Source organism: Salmo salar, chromosome 05 (assembly GCF_965601325.2).
Source record: "Salmo salar chromosome 05, fSalSal1, whole genome shotgun sequence".
Taxonomy (NCBI): Eukaryota; Metazoa; Chordata; class Actinopteri; order Salmoniformes; family Salmonidae; genus Salmo; species Salmo salar.
Genome location: NC_138295.1, coordinates 74,683,383 through 74,703,909, shown reverse-complemented (window position 1 = coordinate 74,703,909; position 20,527 = coordinate 74,683,383). Strand labels below are relative to the sequence as shown.

The 20,527-nt window shown below is 45.6% G+C and overlaps 2 protein-coding genes across 6 annotated transcripts; both read left to right on the top strand.

The window, feature by feature from the left end:
• The first annotated feature begins 9 nt into the window (after positions 1-9).
• si:dkeyp-69b9.6 (uncharacterized) lies at positions 10-8,079 on the top strand. Of its 2 annotated transcripts, XM_082975547.1 has the most exons (4): positions 10-313; positions 636-755; positions 1,480-4,166; positions 4,464-8,079. In XM_082975547.1, exons 3-4 carry the CDS (start codon positions 1,871-1,873, stop codon positions 6,839-6,841), a joined length of 4,674 nt encoding a protein of 1,557 aa, XP_082831673.1. In that variant the 5' UTR covers positions 10-313; positions 636-755; positions 1,480-1,870; the 3' UTR covers positions 6,842-8,079. The 2 variants fall into 2 exon arrangements, with proteins under 2 accessions (XP_082831673.1, XP_082831672.1); XM_082975546.1 differs by having other exon boundaries at positions 1,480-8,079.
• Positions 8,080-10,365: 2,286 nt separating this feature from the next.
• LOC106605774 (hepatic leukemia factor) lies at positions 10,366-19,376 on the top strand. Of its 4 annotated transcripts, none has more exons than XM_014201708.3 (5): positions 10,366-11,012; positions 11,325-11,548; positions 13,577-14,047; positions 16,252-16,532; positions 16,650-19,376. In XM_014201708.3, exons 2-5 carry the CDS (start codon positions 11,356-11,358, stop codon positions 16,863-16,865), a joined length of 1,161 nt encoding a protein of 386 aa, XP_014057183.2. In that variant the 5' UTR covers positions 10,366-11,012; positions 11,325-11,355; the 3' UTR covers positions 16,866-19,376. The 4 variants fall into 4 exon arrangements, with proteins under 4 accessions (XP_014057183.2, XP_014057181.2, XP_014057180.2 ...); XM_014201706.3 differs by having other exon boundaries at positions 10,367-11,012; positions 11,299-11,548; XM_014201705.3 differs by having other exon boundaries at positions 10,375-11,012; positions 11,281-11,548.
• The last annotated feature ends 1,151 nt before the right edge of the window (positions 19,377-20,527 follow it).

The window sequence follows — 20,527 nt, the reverse complement described above, 5'->3', positions numbered from 1 at the left end:
GCACACGTCATTCCCTTTTACCCCCCCAAAATTATAACCGACCGTCCAAAACATTTAAGCCGACAAAAACATCACCAACTCATCATTACCAATGGGGATTGATGCTGTCAAATGGCGAGGAAAAGGTTGCAGCCTCAAATACTGAGTATTTCGAGCGAAAGGGAGCCGAGCATTCACCTCGCTCAGCATCAGTGAATATGGCTATGGCTAACGAGTCGAAAACAGTACGCAGAAATGGAGCGCTAAGCGAATGATAGCTAGATGGTAGGAAGGCGTGACAGGCCGCATCCTGAACTTGTACTTGGATGTGTAGGTAAATAAGCAATTTCGTATTTCATTCTGCCAAGAGGCATTCATTGGCTTTTGAATGCATATTTTTTGATGCTATAGATAGCAAACCGTGTGTGTTGTGTATTTCTATGGGTTGCATGCGATATCTGCTAGCTAAATAGCAGAATGTTATACCAAAAGCTGTCAGTTTTGTATGTAAGCGCTTCTTTGCAAAACCCCCAATGTTTGTCAAAGCAATGTGCAACCCAAAGTTAGTAGTTCCCGTAGCTAGTATTGTGCAATTATGCAATTTTTGCAGTGGCTGAATAACAGTTGCTGATTCTGAATTTCTGTCCTCCATACAGGATTGGTCATCTACATAATGTGAAAGGCAATCAAAAAGATGCGATTGTGAAATAAAATCCATCTCCCTCCGCTGTCGGGGGAACATATTTTGACTCATTGACATCTGTCAAAATTTAAAGGTAAGATTTTCCATAACGTGATCAATATTTCGCCGACGTCTTATAAACATGCAATAATAATTCATAATAATGAATGTTTTATTTACAGTTAGGGGGACTTAAAAAGTGTGACACAGTGCTCAGTTCATACGAAACTATATGCAGTAGTAATACCCTAGTAATATACAATAAATACATTATAATAACATTAGTAATAAAATAGTCATTCAGCATACTATACTTACATTTGGAAAACTATTAATTTTAGCAAGACTGACATTTGAAAAAATATATCATTACAAAGTTTTATTTTATTTAACCTTTATTTTAACAGGTACGACATTTTGAGACCTAGGTCTCTTTTTCAATTGCGCCCTGGATAATACAACATAAATATATACACATTGTTAACAAAACCATGTGTAATTTGTTTTGTGGCATCTATGAATGTGATGTTCCAGGTTCGTGATTACATTTTCATCACCTACTTTATCCCTTTTCAATAATTTAAAAAATACATTGTTTAATATATATATATATATATATTGTGTGTGTATATATATTATATACCTTTTTTGTTGTGTGTGATTTATTTTAAGCTAAAGAAAATTTTATTTTATCCTACATACTTTGGTGTATCATAATGGTACAAATGTTGGTGTATTTACAAATGTCAGCTGTTCAATTTAACAGTTTTTATCAAATAGAAATATGTATTTTGACTAATGTAGTCTCTGTTTTTCAGTGAGGAGAAGAAAACATCATCTCTTCCCAGAGAATGAGTGAATAAACTGACGTGGATGAAGGGAAATGATGATATGGATGAAAACACTGTAACTGAAACAGCCAACCAACAGCTGTTGACTGAACTGCTCTCTAATAAAGATTGTTCTGTGCCATAAAACACCAAGAGACCAACAGCCAACAACAATTTCACACCAAAACAAGGCCTTTTCTCCCCATGAAACTGTACAAGGTGTTTAAGACTAAATAAAATGGCACCAACCCATCAAGATAAAAAGAGAGTACGGTATCCACGTTGAAAAGAACTGTAAGACCTGTTCACGTTTGAGAACCCCCCCCCACTTTACACTAAATAACCCCATTCCCCACACACTTGCTCCCTCTCCTGTTGGATGGAGAGTGGGGGCAGTGGGCGATCGGGCGGAAGTAGCAGCAGCCGAAGTGCGCGAACAGGGGGGACCGGCAGTGTTATCGGGCGGAGTTCGGGATCGAGCCGAGGCGACTCAGGCAGTTCCAGGTCAAATAGTGGCACTGCAGGATCCCTCGGCCGAAGCTCGTCCGTTGGCGGCAGTGGTGGGATCATTGTCGCTGCTCCTGGTGCTGGAGGTGTGGCTCCTGCACCCCCATGTGCCAGTGAGTGGGAGATGTTCCAATTTGGAAAATACAATTTGGACATAATAGAGATGTTAAGCGGACACCAGGCCCATCAGTTCAAAGGCCTTGGGTTAGAACGACAGCTACAGCATCAGCAGCAGGTGCAGCTTCACCAGCACCAGCTCCAGCAGCAACAACAACAGCAGGCCGAGACCTCAGGAGCTCTCCTGTCTGGGCTAGGCCTTGGGTCCCTCCAAGGGGCCAGAAGCAACGCCTTTTCCGATTCTGCCTCTATTTTCGCCAAAATGAGCGCCCCTCCTCCCCCTCTACAACAACAACCTTCTTCGTCCTCACAAAGCTCAAGATCCAAGTCAAGCAAGATGAGTAGCAGCAGCTCAAGCCATGTGTCGGGCTACCCACAGTTCCTGCGTTCCTTCCACCCGACAGAGGCAGCTCTGGCACAGGAGCAACTGCATTCTGGGGTCGGCCGCTTCGAGCACTTTTCTGGGGGTAGCAGTGGTGGGGGTGCTGGGGGGTTGGGAGTTGCCCCCCCTCCACCACCCCCTCTGCATCCAGGCATCCCCCAAGCATCACCTGGCCCTTCATCCTCTTCCCCCTCCCCCTCCAGTTCAGTGGTAACTAACAATCCCCCCAGTAGCAGTGCAGTCACCTCTCTGGGACACCAGCTGGTTGGGGCCCAGTCTGATGCACGGAGTCTTCATCAGCAGTTCAGTTGCATGCTAGCTGCTAATCAGTACTTTCTCTCTGGTGTGCCTGCTAACGCTAGCTTAGAGCAGTTTCTGGTTCAACAGGGAACCCACAACCACCTGGGGATAGGTTTAGGTCAGAGTGAGGGATCCAGCTCAGGCCTTGCTCCGCCTCCAGCTCTGCATTCCTCTCATTCGCATGGCCTCTCTACCGCTCAGCCACAGCAGCAGCAGCCTCCACAGCAGCAGCAGCTGCCTCCCCATACCCTGTCCCACCCCCACTCGCACTCCCACCCTCACCACCCCCTCCACCCAGGCTCCCAGCCCTCTTCCCTGGGTGGTTTTGACTTCCAGGGCATCCCAGTGCTCTCCTCCAACCAGCTGGCCTCTCTGATGCAGCAGGAAGCAGGCCTGCCGCTCCCCCTGCCGCTTCATCTGTCCCTCTCCAAGGATGACGGCAAGGGGGACAGCAGTGGGGGCGGAAGCAGCAGCAGTAGGAGGAAGAAAGCGATGGCTGGCTACCTGCCACAGAGGAAGTCAGATGGCGGCAGTAACAGCAGCAGCAGCCACAGCAGTGGGAACCCCAATGCTAGCAGCAGTGCAGGGGGGCTGGGCCACGACCCCTCCCCAGGGCTGGTTGGGGGGGGGGGCGGAGGGGTTGGCATGTCAGGTTTGGGAGGAGATCCATCCCTCCTGGCCTCTTCATCATCATCCTCATCATCATCAGTTGTCTCATCCTCCTCTTCCTCTGGCCCCTCCTCCACTGCAGCATCAGTCCTGGTTACTAATGGTTCTCACCTATCCAAACCTGATAACATGGGCTCCATGCCATCTGCATCTACACAGGCTGACACTGAGCCCCTCTATAACTGTGGTGAGTGTGGCAAAACCTTCACTCACCTCTCCAGCCTTCGCAGGCACCTGCGTATGCATGAGTCTACGGCAGCAGGTACTAGCAATAATGCCAGCATTAACCCAAACCCGACTCATATCCAACCACTAACTGACCCCAGTCTCCCACACTCCACCCAGGAACACTCCACCCAGGATCTGAACTCTCAATCTAACTCGCTGTCCTCCCAACAATCATCCAACTCAGTCCAGGCCTCATCCTCCTGCCCCAGCCCTGACAAGACCTTCAATTGCTCAGATTGTGGCAAGCACTTCAAGAAAAAGGGGCACCTCCTCCAGCATGGCGTCATCCACTCAGAGGCTCGCCCGTATGGCTGCAGCATCTGCTCCCGGGCTTTCAACCGCCGTGAGTCGCTGACGCGACACGAGAAGATTCACCAGGACAAGCCCTTCCGCTGTCCAGCCTGCGGTCGATGCTTCCGTGAGAGCACCTCTCTACTCAACCATGCTGCCTCTGGCACATGCGGCAAGCCAGGTAGGGCATCAAAACCACAGGGCAGCAGCAAGGAAGGAGCTGTAGGGGAGGGCAGAATGGGAGGAGGTGGCGGAGGAGAAGGTGGAGGAGGTGGGGATTACCAGGGTAGTAGAGGGGTGATTTATGGGAAAACTGAGGAAGATGAAGAGGGTGTGATCATGGGAGGTGAGGGAGGTCAGAAGTCAAGGCTAGGGTGTGATGGTGGTCTGTTTCAGTCAGAGAGGGGAGGGAATGCTAACAGCAGGGACAGGCCAGATGGTAAATACCCCACTGATTACTCTCGGAATCGTTACACAGGCTACCATGACGACCACCGTTCTCAAGGTAACCCGTCTCCGTGTTACTCTGGAGCCTCCCCCTGTGGCAGTGGGATGGCGGGCCCGGCGCTGAGGAAGGCACCATTGGCCCCGACGCTGCACCCTCACCCTCAGAGTCAAACCCAACATCACCACCAGCAGCACCTCCCCCTGTCCTCTCTCCTGGATGACTCTGAAGACGACGTCACCAGCTCTGTAAACAACGCCATCTCAGCCATCGCCGCCGCAGCTGCCGCCAACTGTGATATGAACAGTGGGAACAGAGGCGACGATAGGAGGGATATCATCGGAGGGCTGTTGGGGGGGCTGGACTTAGGCCCCTTGGGGTCCCCTTCATCAACATCTGGGATGGATAAGACCTATAGAGGAGCAGGGAACCAGGATGGTATGAGTGGTAATATGAACCACAACCAACAGCAGGGGAATGATCCACAGAACCCTGCTGCCAAACCAAAACGTCCCCGGAAACCCAGAAAGCCCAAAGACCCCAACGCTCCCCCTAAACGCAGGCAGTACACCCCCAGAGCTCCCAGAGAGTCGAGCAACATCCCGCGGCCATATCTGTGCAGTGTTTGCGGCAGGGGGTTTGCACGCCGCGAGACCCTGCGTAGGCACGACCGTGTCCATACTGGGGAGAAGCCCCACCGCTGCAGTACATGTGGGAAGCACTTCAGAGAGGCCTTCCACCTCACCAAGCACCACACCGTTCACTCTGGGGAGAAGAACTACAAGTGCAGCCTGTGTGGGAAAGAGTTTGGCTACTCCCAGAGCCTCAAGAGGCACGGGAAGCTCCATCAGAAAGGGGAGCTGGAAGAGGTCCCCACAACACCAGGAGGGGAGAACCTCAACAACTTCAACACAAACCCATCATGTGGTGTGGGCCAAGACAGGGAACAGAACCAAGGAAACAGCTCCTCCTCCTATTATTCATACCCCCAAGATGTCAAGCCTCAAGGCTCCAACAGCCAGCCCCCGCCCAGGCTCTACACCTGTGCCATATGCTGGAAGTCTTTCCGCCATCACTTCCACCTGACGGCTCATCACCAGACGGTCCATGAGAACGGAGGTGAGAAGCTGTTCAGCTGCGAGGTGTGTGGGAAGGCCTTTGCCTACTCCAACAGCCTCACTCGACACAGGCTGTCACAGCACGGCCTGGCCCGCACCGGCACTGACAACGCACAAGGGGACGGCAGTGGTTCAGGGGTAAACAGTGCAGCTGGTGGTGGAGTGAGTGGGACTGCGTCAGAGAGCGAGGCAGCCACCAACGCCCTCCTTCAGATGGCACCTTCCACTGAGGGCCACGGGGGGCAGCAGAGTCACAGTGTTGTCACCCACAGTCATCAACAACAGCCACCTCAGCCCCCAGCTGGCTACTCCCCCCTTTTCTATGATGCTGGTACGGCCCACTCCTCAGCCTCCAGCGTCCCTCCCTACTCTCAGCCCCTGCCACCCAACTCCACAATCATGCCCCCTCAGCACCAGCATTCCCCAGCAAGGGTGAAAGGGGAGCACATTTACCCAGCTGGGTCCAGTAGTCACACCCTTCACACCACAGCTCCATTCCAGCCCCTCACGGAGCTGCCATCCGACCACCATCACCACCACCACCACCACCACCACCATTCTTCACATCATCACCACCGTTCAGAGCCACAGTCCCAGCAACAACACCACAGGAACATCCAATCACACGATGACATGAAGAGGCACAAGAAGAAGAAGAAGAGAAAGTCCGACAGGAGGGAGGGAAGGGGGGACCTTTCGGTGGAGTCCTCAGGCTTCGTCAGAGACGAGGGGAGGAAAGACCAGAGGAAGAGGAGGTCTGTTTTCCAAAAACAGCTGAGGAAGAAAAAGCTTCTGTTGAAGATTAGACGAGGGGGGGAAGCGGGAGGGGGAGGGTATGAGCTGGTCACAACAAGAGGGATGAAGATACAAATCCTGTCATCTCTCAAAGTCCCAGTGAAACGTTTTGCCTGCTCCATCTGTCCCCACGCCATGTTCGCCCGCCAGGCCGGCCTGCTAGCCCACAGGGCAGCTAAACACACCCAGAGAGTCCTGTCCCCCCAGGAGCGTCTGTGCTGCGGTGTGTGTGGGAAGCAGTCTCACAGGCTCCTGGAAGCCTTCATCCACCGGGCGACTCATCGCGCCCGAGGGTCCTTCTCCTGCAGACGCTGCTCTGCTCGCTTCTGGAACGCCCCCCTCCTCCGCAGGCACAAGGTGACCTGCCGACATAGGGCCAAGGGACTGCCACGAGGTGGCGCTATCAGCCTGAAGTTGTCCAAGAGGGCGGGGGAGAGTAAGAGCAGAGAGGAGCAGGGGGAGATGTCGCACTCCCTGCTTACAGAGTACAGATACTGAGCTTGCTGAATTCTAAGGTAGTGGCGTTTAGATTTTCATTGATAGGAAAGGTAGAGGTTATCAGTTTTGGACTATACATAGAAGAAGATGGACTTTAAAAAACAGAAGCCTTGGGGGGGGGGCGATTGAATTGGTCTGGTGTCTGTCTGGACCTCATCAACTCAACTCACTGACTGTTAGAACGAGTGTTTTAACAACATGAACTACTGTAGATCAACCAAGGATCACCCGGAATTCTTCCATCCAAACTGTATGGGAGGATGTTGAAAGACATTACTGTTTTCATATGATCATTAACCCTTAAGTGCATTGACACTATGCTTGGCTGACACTGTGCAGTTATTAGACATGTTTAGGTGATTTGACCTGCTAATTTAACTCTACCCCCTCAGCCTTACTAGCATCCCTTCTATACCCCTAGCTGTATGATAACTCTGTCTCTGCTGTGTACTATGTCTTGTTGATGTTCACCTAGAGCCCTTTTGGGGAATTTTTTTATGTAAAAAGTGCATTTAGTAGGAGTAGGGAGAGGGTGGGACACAGACTTCTGGTTGGTAGAGAGACAGTCTGTTTGTTGGTGCATGTGTGTTTTTTGGTCAGTTTGTTGCGGAGGTTGTGAACTCACTATGTGATGATTCATTCAGTACATCCAAAAAGGACGTGTTTTAAGCGTAAGTTAACAAAGTCCTGAAAAATGTCCCCGGTGATTTAATCACGTCTTTAAAAATACATTTGAGAATCTTAATAGATTGAAGTGAATACCACTTCCAGACAAAAAAGTGTATCTTACAAAAAGCCTTGCTAATCATGATCACTTTATTTAATTTTCATGCCTGTGGAAACAATTGTAGCTTTTATACCAAGATATTGAGATCAAGACAGGATGAAAAAAGCTCACTGTAACGTATATTGTGTTAATATCTTATCACTGCTGTGTTTCTGTTTTCACAAAGTACTTTATTTAGCTTTTACTGTTCCTTCATAGTAGCAAAACAGTTATGATTACATGTATTAATTAATGTGTGTTTAACTCCATCTGTCTACCTGCCAAACCTGGATTTTATCCTGTCCTCTTCTCCTATTTTTTGCTGAGTTGCAATCATGTTCATAACCCTGTCAAGCCTTGTTTTATCTTCTAAAGAAAAATAATAGTTCTAAGTACATTTCTATCACTTTATTTACTTAAAACAAAGATAGTTGTTGATTATACTTCAGCATTGAATAAAACATAAGTGTTCTCTGCTGTGTTTTTTGTCCATGTATCATGTAAGGCTAATGATGAAGAACTGGATAGTTACTGATAACTAATCATGTGGGTATTGACTCTATAATGAGAAAAATGTTACAAATACCAAAATCAGTATAATAGTTTTGTCCCAGATATAGTTAAATAGCTGTGTGGACCTGATGGATTTCAGGATGTCATTATGGATATACAAATACATTTCAACTTAGCACAACTATGGTTATCCAACTTATTGGCAGGTCAATCCAATTAATGTTGTATATTTGACCAGAAATGCTTTTTTTTTTGCTTTGCTTTCTATGACCCCAATTTGAAATGGCCACAACTCACAACCACCCAAAATAAATACATAATGGACATCTACAGCCTACAGTATTATGTTAAATCCACTAGATGGCATTAGGCACCTCATTTCTGCTCACTGTACTCTGGCCCTTGTGTGGTAGAGTGTGGCAGTCACATGGATTTTACACCGATAGGGGGTGGATTCAAGAGTCGGAACGTGCAGTGTCCATGTCTGAGCTGTGTGTGTCAGTGAGTGCTCGTCTCTGAGCCGTGCGTGCATGTGAGTGACTGAGTGACCGAGTGTGTACAAGTGTGTGTGTGTTTGCAGACTCATGCGAGTGTGAGATAAATCTATTTGTGTACGACACAGATAGAACATCAACATAAATGCGTACATACAAACATACATAGTCTACATCCAGAATTGCAAGGCAGTTATGGCTGCCCTACTGACCTAGTTCTGTTAGTTTGTGTGAATATAGGCTATTGTAATGTAGACTACAGTATTAGAGTTCACCTTAATGAAATATGACAGCTGTGGTCTGTTGTTCTGGTTTGACTTTAGTATTTTTTTAGGTGGCAGCAGCACTGTCACACTAACTGCTATAGAGGGATATGCACATTTCACTTCATTATGCTTATTCCCTCTGTTTCAACACCAAATACTACTAAACATCAATCACTAAGAAACATGAAATGCTATCATTTTAATTTCTAGATAGCATGGTCTGTTCATGTGTTAGTGCATTTTCCACATGTCATGTAGGACTACAACCGAAGAAGCATATTATAGCCTACCTATCAAATCAGTCACCTTTGTTCACTAAGTACATTTACATGTAACAGGAATTTGACCTGGTGAGATGGTGCTGCCACAATAACAAGAGTATACAGAGAAAATATATAGCCTACTATAGCTTAAAGCAAAATTGATTATGATTTAAAAAAGAAAACAATTTTTAGACAATGTGAATGTAATTTAAGGTCATTGTCTGTCTTTTCTATATTCCAACTACCTCTTCTGTAGGCCTGTTCTATGCTCTCTCAAACGTTCTCAAATTGTTCTAACCGATTCATTATCATGAATAGGTCAGGCATGAAGGCATGCAAGGTTAGTTTTGCAGTATACTTCTGCAGTAAACACACATGTATGATAGTTTATCATAAATCAATGTATCAATTGTTTCCCCATTAATTATACTCATGCTGTTGGCCTATGCCTATTTGTGAAGAAAACAAGTGAGTGGTACACAGAGTAATATCCTCATAAGGATGTATATTGTTCCTGGGATCTGTCAAAATATTGTTTTTCCGATGTCCGACTAGCAGTAAAAAATTTTTTCCTGTGGCTCTTTGGCTGTGGGTTAAAATACAGTACTGCAGACACCTCGCGCTGTTCTGCTTTGAATCGGTCTCACGCGGCCGTAGCATGGGGGGAATCCGTAGGGCGGGGCGGGTGGCCTAGTTCTTTCCAATAAGCGCTCACTAGGGGAGGAGACATTATTTTCTCCAACCAATCGAAGCTAGAGCAACATGCATAAGGGTTGCACCTCCTCGTGACTGGGCCATGTGCGCTATAACAGCTATTCTGCTTTTAGGAAGCAACGTGCTGCTGTGTTCCTTTCGCCTGAAAACCCGGCAGCCACTCACGTTTTCTCTGGATTACAAGCGGACTGGGAAAACTGTAGTCTACACTCAGTTGCTTTCTCATAGAATGGTGCTATGCCCATTGCCATTCTAATGAAATAATCATATTGGCACTCTATTTGGGCAATAATTTGTATGCCTAGATGAACGTTCTATAAGAGGATATGTCTCAAGGTCCCCTCAGTTGCTAGAGCCATTTAAAGACGTTAACTGAAAGTCATGATGATAACGGTGGCGGGTGATTGCTAACTGTCCATTTGTTTTCGTCCGTCTGTCCATGAGCATACAAACAACAAGTGCTTGGCGTGCCCCCTCGAGGTGTGGCACGAGGGGGGTTGTGTGTTTGTGTCATGCATATTGAACAAATAAGCCAATCATGCCTTCTCTCGCGCCTTGCCCTATGAGTTGTGACGTCACGTGAACTGCCCGTGTTCGTTCCAGCTGAGAGGACAGCCGTCGCGCAGCCCAAATCCAAGCCCGTGCTTCAGTACATTGGCTACACAAAGTACGCGGGGGAAAAGAGGACCCCCCCCTCCCGAAAGAACGATAGAGCGACAGGAAAGCTTAAAGAAAAAAGTAATACAGCTTGTCACCCGACAAATAGAGCGCGTACTCAGAGCCTTCTCCGCTTTTCGCTCTTCATTATTTGTTCATTTGGCATTGTGGAGCAGGACATTCTTTTTCCTTGCTTCGAGTTTCATTTTGATCATATTTGAATCATCATTTTTTGGGGGGTGTTGATCAACTCAGGATATTTTTCGACAACAACTTATTGATCTCCAGCTCGGATTTTATTTTGTCCACCTTTGTATTGACCATGGGCACCAGTAATTAGTTTGACGGTTACAACTGGTCTCTATTGGAGAATAACATCTTGATCTGCACCGGGGATCTACAATAATATAGTGTTGCACCATATCTACTGGAATACTGTCTATTATAATGATACAACAGTGGATATAAGAACACTTCATAGCCTAAATAGAGGGAAAGGTAAGAAAATGTTTATTGACATTCTAAACAAATCAAAGAGACATGTTTTGCAACTATTGCTTGTTATTATTAGGCTACACAGGTATACTGAGCCTGGGAATCATACTTAAATGTTCTCATATCTTGTCGAGATATGCACCCACATATGCGTTTTATATTATTTCAACACGTTTGTAATGTCATTTCAAATAGACTATTCATTGCACCTGGTTTGTACCCAATTCTAACTATAATAAATGTTAATTCAATATTCTCGTTAATTGGATAGCGGTGATCAATCTGCCAGTCATTTAGACTCCGCCTGCGCCCCAGGATCCTAATCAACAACCAGGTCCGGCCAACTATGTCCAGGCAGCTCACCCAGCTCCTGACCCCGGACCTCCCAGCCGGCGCTAGCCCGCAGTTCGGGAATTGCAACCAGTCTGGTGGCTCCATCAGCGGTGGACACCTCAACTCCATGGCTAGTTTGAAATCCCTCCTGCAGCATCCGATGAAGGGAGACCGTGCAAGTCTCAAAGACTGCTGCGACGTTAAAGGTGAGAAGATAACTTTGATTTCATTTGATTGTTACATTGTTATCATGCTGTTACCACTGAAGGTTCTACAGTGCAACAATGTTGCTGATGGAGTTTGCAGCACTTATGAGAACAGACACTGCATGCCAATGTTGTTTTTCTGTTATTTAGCATATTTTGTAACTGACATTCATTGAAATCATATCTACCAGTCTCCATTGTCTACCTGACAATTGAGTACAGTACAGTGAAGACAGCTGTGCTCACCAGCATAACTTAATATCTGGTCCTGCCATTGTCACATGCACATGGCATGACACATGCACCACTGTCTGACTTGTTGTTTGGAAACAAAACAGAGATGGTATACTGGTGTGGTTCTTCAGTACAGAACTCAGCTCTGAATAATGATTCATGATTGACATTCTGCAGCCAACACACACCATAGGATATACATGGAGGTGAAAGTTGTCCTTTAAAACTGATTCATGGTCAGTTTGTATTTTTACTTCTGATAATACAGGTCAGGACCACAATAGGAAACTTTGTCTCAGAACAGAACTTACACTCTTAGAAAAAAAGGTGCTATCTAGAACCTAAAAGGGTACTTCGGCTGTCCCCATAGGAGAACCCTCTTAATAACTATTTTTGGTTCCAGGTAGAACCCTTTTGGGTTCAATGTAGAGGGTTCTGCATGGAACCCAAAAGGGTTCTACCTGCAACCAACATGGGTTCTACCTGGAACCAAAACAGGTTCTCCCATTGGGACAGTCAAATAACCCTTTTGGAACCCTTGTTTCTAAGACTGTAGGATCAAATGCTCTTTGGAAAATGTTAATCGAATCCAACCACTCCTATAGTATAGAGCAGTAAACCAGAAAGGAAATTATGGGATAGAAATCATGTTCAAATCATCTATAAGTGACTTTGTTGAGCTTCACAATCAACTTGAGATACTTTTGGATGATTTGGACATGCTAATATCGGTCCCATGACTTGAATAGGATTTGTGCCACAAATGCTAAAACGTTAGCATGTGGAAACAGTGCCAGGGAAACTAAACCAAAGCATGAACTACTGTCATACATTATCCATAGACAGTTTACAGGGTAAGGAAACCAATATGCCATTATGTTATTACATGGTCATTAAGCATAACAAACACTTTTATCCAAACACAAAGGTCACTCACTGTCCAATTATGACCCCCAAATGTCCAATAGAATGATGGTGCCATCCCATGTTGCACTCTGCTGTGAGCTGAGCATGATGTTCTCATATGGATTATAATCTCCGCCCCTCCAATCCCCTGGCATAGTTTTAGATTAGCATGCAGATTAAGATGACATCTTTTGGTATAATATCTGACATGCTAAACAGTACTAGCGAGGCCTGTGGTATGGATGCCTATATTCACAAATTCATTTGTCTCACCAAATATAGACATAGACATGCATACATGTAGTAAAAATCATATTGCTTTTCATCCAGCATTCTGATTTTGATTCTTGTGCAGTTTCTTGTATGACCATCTGTTACGGTCTGACTGAAGCATTCAGTGGTGTTTGTGCGCATAGCAGTGCAGCTGATGCATCCAACTGTCACACCATTCCACAGATATCATCTATCTCTCAGTATCTGTAGAGTTGACGCATCTATAGGATAATTGTGCCTCTGGACCTCAACAGCTATGAGGCTTGGGCCATAGCACCCTCTTGTCTCACTGAATTAAATTAAATAGATTTACAAGAACGCCTACAGCTTTGGACATAAGATAATTATATCCTGTCATATGACCCTAATAAATTCTCCCCAAAAAGTAAAAAGCAAAGAGTGTAGATGGAAGAAACCTTGTGAGGAACCAGACTTGAGGGAGTGTATCTAGTGGGATACCATAACACTTTGTATTTTTTTATAATCCCAAACCCACCTCTGGCAGCACCAAGGGTCAAACATTTGATGTGACAACAACAACTCTTGAGAGTTCCAACCCCTGTCCATCCTTTACTAACCAATAACCTCCATTTTGTCTCTCTCCCACCATCACAGACAAAGACAGAACCATCACAGACATGGATGAGGACTCCTTGGGTGGCGGGAACGGCGGCTGCAACATGCGTACCGGCAGCAGCGGGGTGAGCAGCAGTAACAGTAACGGCTGTGGCAGCGGAGGAGGAGGTGGAGGATCAGGTGGAGGATTTAACCAGTCTGCGTTCCTGGGACCCCTCTTGTGGGAGAGGACCCTGCCAGTGGAAGGAGGCCTCTTCCAGCTGCAGTACATGGACCTGGAGGAATTCCTCACAGAGAACGGCATGGGCGGTGTCCACGGCCAAAACAGTTCCAGTACAGCCCAGATCCCATCCCAGAGTTCCCAGTCGGCGGTGCCCAATCAGAGTTCCCAGTGCCCCCCCTCATCGCCCCCACCCTGCTCTTCAGCCTCCTCCTCGTCATCCTCATCTTCCCCGTCGCTCATCGGCCTGGAGGTGGCCCAGTCCAACATGCAGGGAGGACTTGACTATGGTGAGTTACACAAACCGGGTGTTGGAGGAGGGGAGGGCAACATGCAGGGATTTCTATGATGATTTTATCCCATGGATACAATATGGAACAGTGTACATCTGTTTAATGTACACATCTTCAATAGGAACATGGGGAGAGGGGGGAGATTGAGATGGTTTATGGTGATTCTATGGAAAGGGATTGTAAGGGTGGTGGGTGGTTGGTGAATGTATCGCAGTGTATCGTTGTTTACATGGCATCGACAATGTATTCATTGGTCCAGTTTGGCCAAATGAAGCAAGGATTATGGTGCCATGTTGTTTTGGCCTTGTGAAGTGGCAACTAGATGAAGGACTAAAATGGAGGATCAGTGACATGGCAGATACCATGGTGACCCTGTATCAATACAGGACGGCTATGTCCTTAAAGAGAAGGCTGTAGTAGAGTCTGCACAAAGTCTTCATGTGATTCAGCTGTTTAAGTTGTCCTCAGTACTCATATTGACCTCTCCTATGGTGACCAAGCATCATTTTCTGTGAAGCCAAATGGAATCCCTTAACGCTGAGTTAACTTGACAGAGAGGGAACAACAAGGAGGGGTTGAGAAAGCAACAACAGGAATTTCCTGTAGGCTACAAACTACCCTTCACACTGAGCTATGTTTAACATTTAGGCTGCCTGAGAGAAAGAGACAGAGGAGACATTTAACTATGGATCTCACAGCGCTGACAAAGGGGTTTGGTTTGGTCGGTTTATGTTCAATTCAGGTCCAACCAGCCATTTACTGAGCACTAAGGTCTTACTGTACATAGGGAGATCGAGACAGAGATAAGGAGGGGAGGGCGAGGAAGTAGGTGTGTGTAGTGAGTGTTTGTGATCGCGTGTCTTTAAATCTCTCCTCACCTCACACGCTACAGCAATGTGCACGTGCAGTGTCCCTTCACGTGCAGAGGCTGTGAGCACTGGAGCAAGAGAACGAGAGGCAGGGCCAAGCGGAGGACTGGGAGGAGCAGAGAGGCACGCGAGGGTGGGAGGGAGAGTGAGGGAGAGCGAGGGAGGGAGGGGGGAGGAAGAGGTTCCCATTGCCTGCTGATACTGAAGTTCCAATGGAATGTTTGAATGCAGAAGAGAGAGATTTACAGAGATAGTAATGATTAAGATGTGGTGCTGTACAGTAGATAGGGACTGTCAGTAGACATTGTATTTAACCCTTCATAAACTGGTTGTTTTTTAGCTGCATTTCTGTTGTATTCCAATGTCACAATAATACACTTTAGACAGTTTAGACATGATTTAAATACGACACATTCACATTTACAAGACAAATCGGATATTTATGTAAAAGAAACATTGACGAAGCCAAAATTGATATTATGGGTTGGATGATGTGTTTGCTACATAGTCGTTACAGTGTAACACAAATTATGAGGCAAGACGGGAGAACATATTTGTAATGATCTGATTTAAGTTTTCATTCAGACACCAGACCATTGATTTAACTCGAGGTGGATGTAGTGTAGGCTGTGTTCTGATTGTGTTCTCATAGAGGAGGAATAGGAAGAGGAAAAGGCTGTTTGGAGTCTTAATGATAGGAATGTCAAGGTGTTATGTGCATTAGGCCCTAAAGGGGGTGAGTGAGCTTTATAGAACATAGGGAACTGATTTCAAGGGGTGGGGTGACGGTTGTATAACAGTTTTAGAAACATTTCAAGAAAACTGTCAAAACCAGCTTTATAGGAGTCCGGGCATGTTGATGATAATATTAAACCAGGATTGAAATATATACTCTGACTAAAAGGGTGATATTGAACGTTTATACACAAGATAACTTGAGAAAAGTGCTCTTGCATATGTAAAGTTGCCATTTGAGTTCAATTTCTCCATGATAATTGATTCATATTGAAGTGAAATGCACGCTCACAATAGTGGGAAAGACATTGGGCTGTAGAATTCACACTTGAAAGCAGGGAGAAAAACGTTCCTGTTTATTAGTTTTTCAGAGCAGAAAGTAGCTCCCTTCCACCACCTGGTGGACATGTTATGTAACTGCAGCCTAACAGCTCTACAGCTCTTTTACTTTACATATTTTGACTTGAAGATAAATGCTGTGTGTTATTGCTTTCTGATGGACCTGAGAGGTCAGTGAGTCATAATGTATCTACATGGAATCTCCTGGTTCATATAAAGGTTTAATAAGAAAATAACAACCGATTCTCTCTCTTTCAGGAGGCAGTCAATCGAGCATGAACGACGACTGTGGCTCGCCTGGTTCCTCTGTCTCCTCTTCGTCCTGCACTCCTCTCATGACGCCCACATCCAACGGTCCAGACGTGATGGGTGGCTTTGAACCCGACGCGGCCGACGTGGCTCTGTCCAGCGTGCCCGGCCAGGACGCCTTCGACCCCCGCAGACACCGCTTCAGCGAGGACGAACTCAAACCACAACCCATGATCAAGAAGGCCCGCAAGATGCTGGTGCCAGCAGACCTCAAGGTTGGTAGTCAGAGAGTAGGTAGAAGTATTAAGAGTTGGTAGAAGTTGTCCCTAACCTCTGGTCCAGGGTCAGATCATTCTCTACAAGGTAATGTCAGTAGCTCTATATCTAACGGTGTCTTCCTCTTTCAGGATGATAAGTACTGGTCCCGGCGGTGTAAGAACAACGAGGCAGCCAAGCGTTCTCGTGACGCGCGGCGCTTGAAGGAAAACCAGATCTCGGTCCGTGCCGCCTTCCTGGAGAGAGAGAACCAGGCACTCAGACAGGAAGTGGCTGACATGAGGAAGGAGCTCGGTCGCTGCCGCAACATTCTCAACAAATATGAGAATCGCCATGGAGACCAGTGAAGAAGAGGAGGAGAAAGAGAAGGAACTGATGGGTGGAATGGGGTGACATGATGATGATAACGATGATGATGATGATGAATGTATGAGACGATGAGAAGGGTGATATAAAGAAGCTCAGGTGTCACATTTTGATGATGTCAGAGTGGGCAGGGTTAAAGGTTAGGGACAGAGAGATTACATAATCCGGAGGACTGTTGCCCCTTTAGACAAAAGAAGAGAAGACGTGACTTTGAGGATTTTGATATCGGAGAATTGTATATTTTTATATTAAGACTAGAGGGGGAGCAAATTTTGGAAATAATTTTTGTATATTTTCTATATGAATGGGAAAGATGTAAGATATAGAGCGATGGAGGGCTATGACAAAATATCTTTTTAAAGTAGATTGATAACGGAGATGCTATTTTAGAGGTGTTAGACAGGGATTTTAAGACAGGATTCAGAGTCAGGGACTAGGAGGCGAGGCGGCCATTTTAAACTGTAAAATAGAGAGCAAAATGATTTTAAAATTGTACAGTTCAACATTTCTTTGTGGATTTTACAGCACTCAATTTGTTTTCTTTGTTGTGTTTCTAACTGATGGGGTTTGGGCTGAAATGGTAGGAAAGTGAAAGAGAGAGAGCGAGAGAGAAATGGGAGAAACACTATTAACCCAGCACAATCTTCAGCACTTGTCCTGTGTTTGTAAATAACAAGTCCTTGATATTGTTACAACTTTTGCAACCTTTACTAACAGTTTGGACTGTTTAGTAGTTGTCTAGATGTCAGAGCTTTGGTGCAACAGCTCTTACATTTGATTATAGCTGCACTATCTCCTCTGTCATATAGAGAATATAGAGAATATTATGTGACCCCAAGACTAGCAGGGCATTCAATCACACTACAGTTAATGGATGGGGCGACTGTTAGTTTTTATTATGTATACTATGAACTCATATTGCTGAGCCCTTGGCCATCTCTCGCTCTCTTTCTGTCACTTTTTGTCCTTTTAGATTGCTGTCAGTTCTAACTGATGTAGAATATCTTGCCCAAGCTGGGTTGGTAGGATTTTTTAGTTGTTCTGGTTACAGTGGACCGTTTTGATCTTCTCTCTGCATTGTGATGTTTTCTTCCTTCCTATGTTTTTTATATTGAATTGATCCAATCCCAACACGGTTAATGTCGCTTACAACCAATCACGAAAAGGCTACTTTTACCTTTAACCAATCCTAACAACCGGTCTCTGTGGTTGTAGATTGTATACATAATACCACAATGTCTTCACACCCTCCTAAATAGTCCACCAACTACCCAGGAAAAAGCACACTTGTGTTACTGTACTATATTAATGATTTTAGTTAGCATTCTTATTATTGGTAGAAGATAAATATTGTCTATATTGAATATACCAGTTTGTGTATTTTACATAGGTATATGCTAAGTGTGAATGTTGCAGAGATGAGATGCGTGTATGACTGCGTATATGCAAATGTATTCCAGGAGATGGGGTTTGTGGTTGGGTGTCATATCAAATGTGACCCTATTCTCCCATATACCTAGGGAATAGGTTATCATTCGAGATGATGCTATTATTACTCTCCCCATCGATCGGAATGGTGTTAAATTCTCAGATTTCTGGGACTAATAAAAAAGCCAAAATTTTAAATGTTGATTTATTAAGGTTGTTGATACTTTCTGTCAGTTTTCCGGCATTTCTGTGTTGTTGAGCATCATCTTAGTATCCACAGTGTCATGTTTCACTACCGACTCACTAAACCCAGGGGAGAGAAAGGGCCCAGTCATCCCAGTGATAGTGCTTCTTTTCCTCAACGACCATGTTATAAATAACTACCATTACTATTATTATGATTATGATGATTGTTACCCCCCTTTATTGTTGCTGTTATATATAATTGAATGATTTTATTTCTTTGGATGAACATGATTTGTTTCGTATTGAAGCATCTTTGATCTCAAGCTATCCTCACAGAGAGACTATTCAGACATGCATCCTTGTTTTTATGTCACTTCCTGCCCTGCACCATGTATATCCTGTTTTGGTCCCTCGAGGGCCGCTGGTTTGTTCATAACCCCAAACGGACAGTTTCTATCCGGACTTCTCTGAAACAGTTCCCAGAGGAAGGCGGCCATCTTGGTTTCTCTGTTGATCATGGATTCCACAATCTCGCTGGCTCATCTCATACCTGGAGAACGACAGCGGTAGAATCCCATGCACTTCTGACTGTACACGTCTGTTCAGTTCTCTAGTTGTGTATGGACTATGCACGCTAGCCACAGTTTTCCTCTTGGTTTTCTGCAGCCTATTTTCACCTCAGTGATTGTACGTATGCTCTCCCAACTGGATGTTGTTCCTGATCTCCCTGACGTGGATGATGATAGCTCTTATAGTGACTTTTATTGAACTACAACTACCCATCTGCACCAGTGGTGTCCACTGTTCCAGCCCACTCAGTGCTGGCAATGGGGATGTAGTCGAACTTTCCCGAAAACACAAATAAAAGATTGTTCTTACTTACTGCTTCCCTGTTTTCTTTATATTTACTCACGTTTTACATTTACATTTTTGTTATTTAGCAGATGCTCTTATTCAGAGGGACTTACAATTAGTGCATTCATCTTAAGATACACTATATATACAAAAGTATGTGGACATCCATTCAAATTAGTGGATTCGGCTATTTCAGCCACACCGTTGCTGACAGGTGTATAAAATCGAGCACACAGCCATGCAATCTCCATAGACAAACATTGGCAGTAGAATGGCCTTACTGAGGAGCTCAGTGGCTTTCAACGTGGCACCGTCATAGGATGCCACCTTTCCAATAAGTCAGTTCATCAAATTTCTGCCCTGCTAGAGCTGCCACGGTCAATTGTAAGTGCTGTTATTGTGAAGTGGAAACGTCTAGGAGCAACAACAGCTCAGCCGCGAAGTGGTAGGCCGCACAAGCTCACAGAATGGGACTGCCAAGTGCTGAAGCATGTAACGCGTAAAAATTGTCTGTCCTCGGTTGCAACACACTGCCAAGTTCCAAACTGCCTCTGGAAGCAATTTCAACACAACAACTTCGCCGGGAGCTTCATGAAATGGGTTTCCATGGCTAAGCAGCCGCACACAAGCCTAAGAAACCATTTGCAATGCCAAACATCGGCTGGAGTGGTGTAAAGCTCACCGCCATTGGACTCTGGACCAGTGGAAATGCGTTCTCTGGAGTGCTGAATCATGCTTCACCATCTGGCAGTCTGACGGACGAATCTGGGTTTGGCGGATGCCAGGAAAACGCTACCTGCCCCAATGCATATTGCCAATTGTAAAGTTTGGTGGAGGAAAAATGGTCTGGGCTGTTTTTCATGGTTCGGGCTAGGCCCCTTAGTTCCATTGAAGGGAAATCTTAACGCTACAGCATACAATGACATTCTAGACTTCCAACTTTGTGGCAACAGTTTGGGGAAGGCCCTTTCCTGTTTCAGCATGACACTGCCCCTGTGCACAATTTTTGTATTTATTTATTTATTTAACCTTTATTTAACTAGGCAAGTCAGTTAAGATCAAATTCTTATTTACAATGACGGCCTACCCCGGCCAAACCCTCCCCTAACCCGGACGACGCTGGGCCAATTGTGTGCCGCCCTATGGGACTCCAGATCACGGCCGGTTGTGATAC